The 3997-nt window shown below is 37.6% G+C and overlaps 1 protein-coding gene across 1 annotated transcript; it reads left to right on the forward strand.

Moving 5' to 3' along the window:
• Positions 1–314: 314 nt before the first annotated feature.
• On the forward strand, positions 315–1658 carry LOC115887771. The gene has a single exon (XM_030907269.1). It carries the CDS (start codon positions 315–317, stop codon positions 1656–1658), a length of 1344 nt encoding a protein of 447 aa, XP_030763129.1.
• The last annotated feature ends 2339 nt before the right edge of the window (positions 1659–3997 follow it).

The raw sequence follows: 3997 nt of genomic DNA on the forward strand, positions 1-3997 counted from the left end.
TGTTTATAACGACAATTTGATTCGAAATACAAGTGTGTAGTACCAAATTATTCGTATAAAACTTTTTTCCTAATATGCTGATGAGCCACCCTTATTCCATTTGAAAAAATTGAGATATGATTAAAAAATACGATTTGGACATCTTTTAACCGGCTAGGACAAGACACGAAAAACATTAGACGATCAGATATATAGTAGTTTAGGCTTTCTGTCTAGTAATCTGTCTAGGGAGAAGAACATCAGGCTCTAAATCGCTGAATGCTGACAAGGACATTCTGGTCTTACCGGCAGACAAGGGGAATGCTACGGTAGTAATGAAGTCTGAGGATTATAGGTCCAAAATCGAGGATCTACTGGAGCCCCAGACTTATAAGTTACTGAAGAAGGATCCTACTGCCTTAATTGTCAGAAACACCAACAGACTCATCAAGGCCTCCTCACTCCCGGAACATCTGAAATCAAAATTAATTAACTCGGAAGCTCAACCACCACGCCTTTATGGACTACCAAAAATTCATAAAGCTAGTGTCCCACTTAGACCGATAGTGAGTGCTCCAGGATCGCCTACTTACAACTTAGCTAAATACTTGACTACGATCCTACAACCGAAAGTCGGCAACACAAACTCTTATGTGAAGGACTCAACGCATTTCGTCCAAAAGCTAAAAGATATAAAACTGGAACCATCTGACATCATGGTAAGCTTCGATGTGGTATCTCTATTCACGAGAGTACCCCTAGGCGAGTCAATGGATCTAATCAAGGAATCATTCCCACCTGACATCGCGGAGCTCTTCCGAGTGTGTCTGACTGGTAGCTATTTCTTATGGAACGGCAATTACTACGAACAAACAGAAGGTGTCGCAATGGGTAGCCCAATCAGCCCAATAATTGCTAATTTCTTTATGGAGAGATTTGAAGAAAAAGCGCTAGAGTCATCCGTTCTGAAGCCCGCTGTATGGTTTCGTTATGTGGACGATACATTTGTGGTTTGGAAACATGGACGTGACAGCCTAGATGACTTCCTTCATCACCTTAATTCGCAGAGCCCGAGCATAAAATTTACCATGGAAACCGAAGTAAACAACCAACTGGCCTTCCTCGATGTGCTTGTCAAGAGAAATGGCGACCTTTTGGATCACACCGTGTATCGAAAACCCACTCATACAGACCGGTACTTACACAAACTATCAAATCACCATCCAAGCCAAAAACAGGGGATTATCGGAACATTAGCAAATAGGGCAAGACGTATCTGTGCTAATGAACACATCCAAGAGGAACTAAGTCATTTAAATAAAGCCTTTCTTGCCAATGGCTATAATGACAGAGAAATAAAGGCGGCGCTGGCACCTAGGCAGAGGAGACCTGACGCCAATGAACAGGAAAACATCATTAATAAGGCCTTCCTTCCATATGTTTCCCAGGTCACCGATAGGATTGGTAAAGTTCTCAAGAAGCATAACATCAAAACCATATACAAACCTACCCGAAAAATAAGGGACTGCTTAAGACCAGCAAAAGACAAAAGAGAACCATTATCCTCTGCAGCGATCTACCGTATACCTTGTTCCTGCGGTAGCGTATATATTGGAATTACCAAACGCTCAGTAGAAACGAGACTTACGGAACACAAGAGAAACTGCAGATTAGGGTAAACAGAGAAGTCAGCCGTAGCAGAACATGCTCTAAGAGATGGTGACCACAAAATCCAATTCAAAGACACCCAAAGTCATTGCCACAACATCTGGATATCATCCTCGTCTGGTCAGAGAAGCTGTTGAAATTCACAAACATCCAAATAATTTCAACAGGAAGGAAGAAACGTTCTACCTTAACAGAATTTGGCATCCAGCTATATCTAGGACCAAAGTAGCAGCACAGAGAGTAGACCAGTTCCGGAAGAACTACCACCCGAACAAGCCACGCCCCCTCCGCCGACGCATAAATACGCGCTACGCCGACGCGGAGGCATCAGTCTAGTGTGAGCAATCGGAGCAAACACACCTCTGAAGATGCTAGCCACTCGTGCTAGCGAAACGTTAGGAAGCAATTCTAACCGACGACGGCCTAATAACCCGAAAAACCAAAATTCTTCGATCAGATATATTTTTCCAAGGCTCCTTGATTAAAAGTTGTTTTTTGTGTTTAAACACAATCGTGGCACTGTAGATTGACATTTAAAATTCTATTCTTTTTAAGTGAAAATGTCAAAAGTTGACATACAATATGTCATTCTATTCAGAGTGTTATTTTCTATCGTATAAAGTAAATATACCCAAGGTACCATTTAAAAATCAAAAGTTGTAGTCATTTCCGGTGAAACTGGAAGTGACCAACTGAATACGCCCAATCAATCCTAATTTATGTCTTATACTAACATACCAAATATGTTTTTTTTATCTGAAAAAATAAAAAAGTTATAGGGGTGAGCCACTTTTGAGACGCATCCGGTATTGTATGATGTGCAGTTAAATATCTGTTGATGAATTGAGTTTTAACTATATAACTTAACTCTATATAACTAAAATTTGTATAAGCAAAAGAGGGTTAACAAGGAAAGGGAATTACGTGCAAATATAAAAAACGAAAGACAGCATACCTGGGCCATGTCATGCGCAATAGCAGAGCAAAGCTTCTGAAGTTGATTATAGAAGGAAAGGTAGAAGGCAGAAGAGGACTTGGGAGACGCAAGCACTCTTGGTTGAAAAACTTACGATACTGGACTGGACTGAACTCACACGAACTGTTTCGAGCTGCACAGACAGTGTTTCGCCGCGATTTTTGCCAACTTTCATTAGAAGTTGGTACTATAAGAAGAAGTATAAGCAATATTAGTATAAGTATAACATGACATGGAGTTTTCTTCATAAATGGAGTTTATTAGCGATTGTTTGAAAGTTATCATTTATTTGAAGCTATTGAGTAACTGTTGTAAGAATTAACAAGATTTATCAGCAGTTCTTTTTTCTTTTAATAAATATTAAAATATAATTTGTATATATTTGTCACAACAAAGCAACTATTAAAATGACCAAACAGAAAAAATAATCATCAGATCTATAGCACTGGATGATAGATAAAATAAATTGCTCAAATTCTTAATATATTTAGCATTATATGTATCAGACTGGACAAAAAGGAGACGTTAACTTATGGTCCAGTCCAGGAGGCCAGTGAATTTTTTATGTACATATTTTCCCATTGGGCGAATAATAATTTGTTCATATGGTGACATTAAAAAATCACAATTTGTAAGTTTGGCTAGAATTTTTGGATGGGTTTTCTAAATTAAATAGAAAAGTCCACTTATTTTTCGAGTCATAAATATTTGACATTTATTAAAGTGAATCATTTTATTAATGGACATAACAGTCTGGCACATTCCAAAGGAAGAAAAGTCAGTCTGGCTGAAAATTTGCGGATGCAAAAATTGTATAGAGTTTTGAAATCCATAAGACTTATTGCATGCTTGAAATTTAACGTATTATTTGATACTATCATAAACTCTAATCAAAAACAAGTCTGGCTGATTACGAAAGTAGCAAATTAGCCTGGCGGCATCTTGAAAACTGCAAAAATTACAAAATTTGTGTTCTTACTTTCCCGGATTTGAAAAATTGTCATATGATAAACAATACTACAATTTCATAGAAACTACACGTCTGGCTGTCATATACAATCACGAAAGCCCCGCCAGACTCGCAAGTCAGGTCGTACATTTCTTATTTTTAGATGCGAAAAATTTTGACACTCTGCAATTTCGTGATTTTCAATACAGCAAAATCGAGAAACATTACTCTTAATTTCAAAAATTGCTCTAGATCCAAACACATTCCTATGACCAGAAGTTTAGGACAAGTCACCTTGACCAGATTTTTTTTATTACTATAACTCAAAAACTACGGAAGATACACAACAAAGTAAAAAGCCGATTTTGTAGATAATTAATTTTTTTACAACAAATATTTGACATTTTTTAATACAACTTTCTTAT

This window comes from Sitophilus oryzae, unplaced genomic scaffold, assembly GCF_002938485.1.
Source record: "Sitophilus oryzae breed Bouriz unplaced genomic scaffold, Soryzae_2.0 scaffold_637_pilon_pilon, whole genome shotgun sequence".
Lineage (NCBI taxonomy): Eukaryota > Metazoa > Arthropoda > Insecta > Coleoptera > Curculionidae > Sitophilus > Sitophilus oryzae.

Excerpts from the sequence above, each read along its gene's own strand:
- LOC115887771 (XM_030907269.1), top strand. The coding sequence starts at position 315 with ATGAAGTCTGAGGATTATAGGTCCAAAATCGAGGATCTACTGGAGCCC.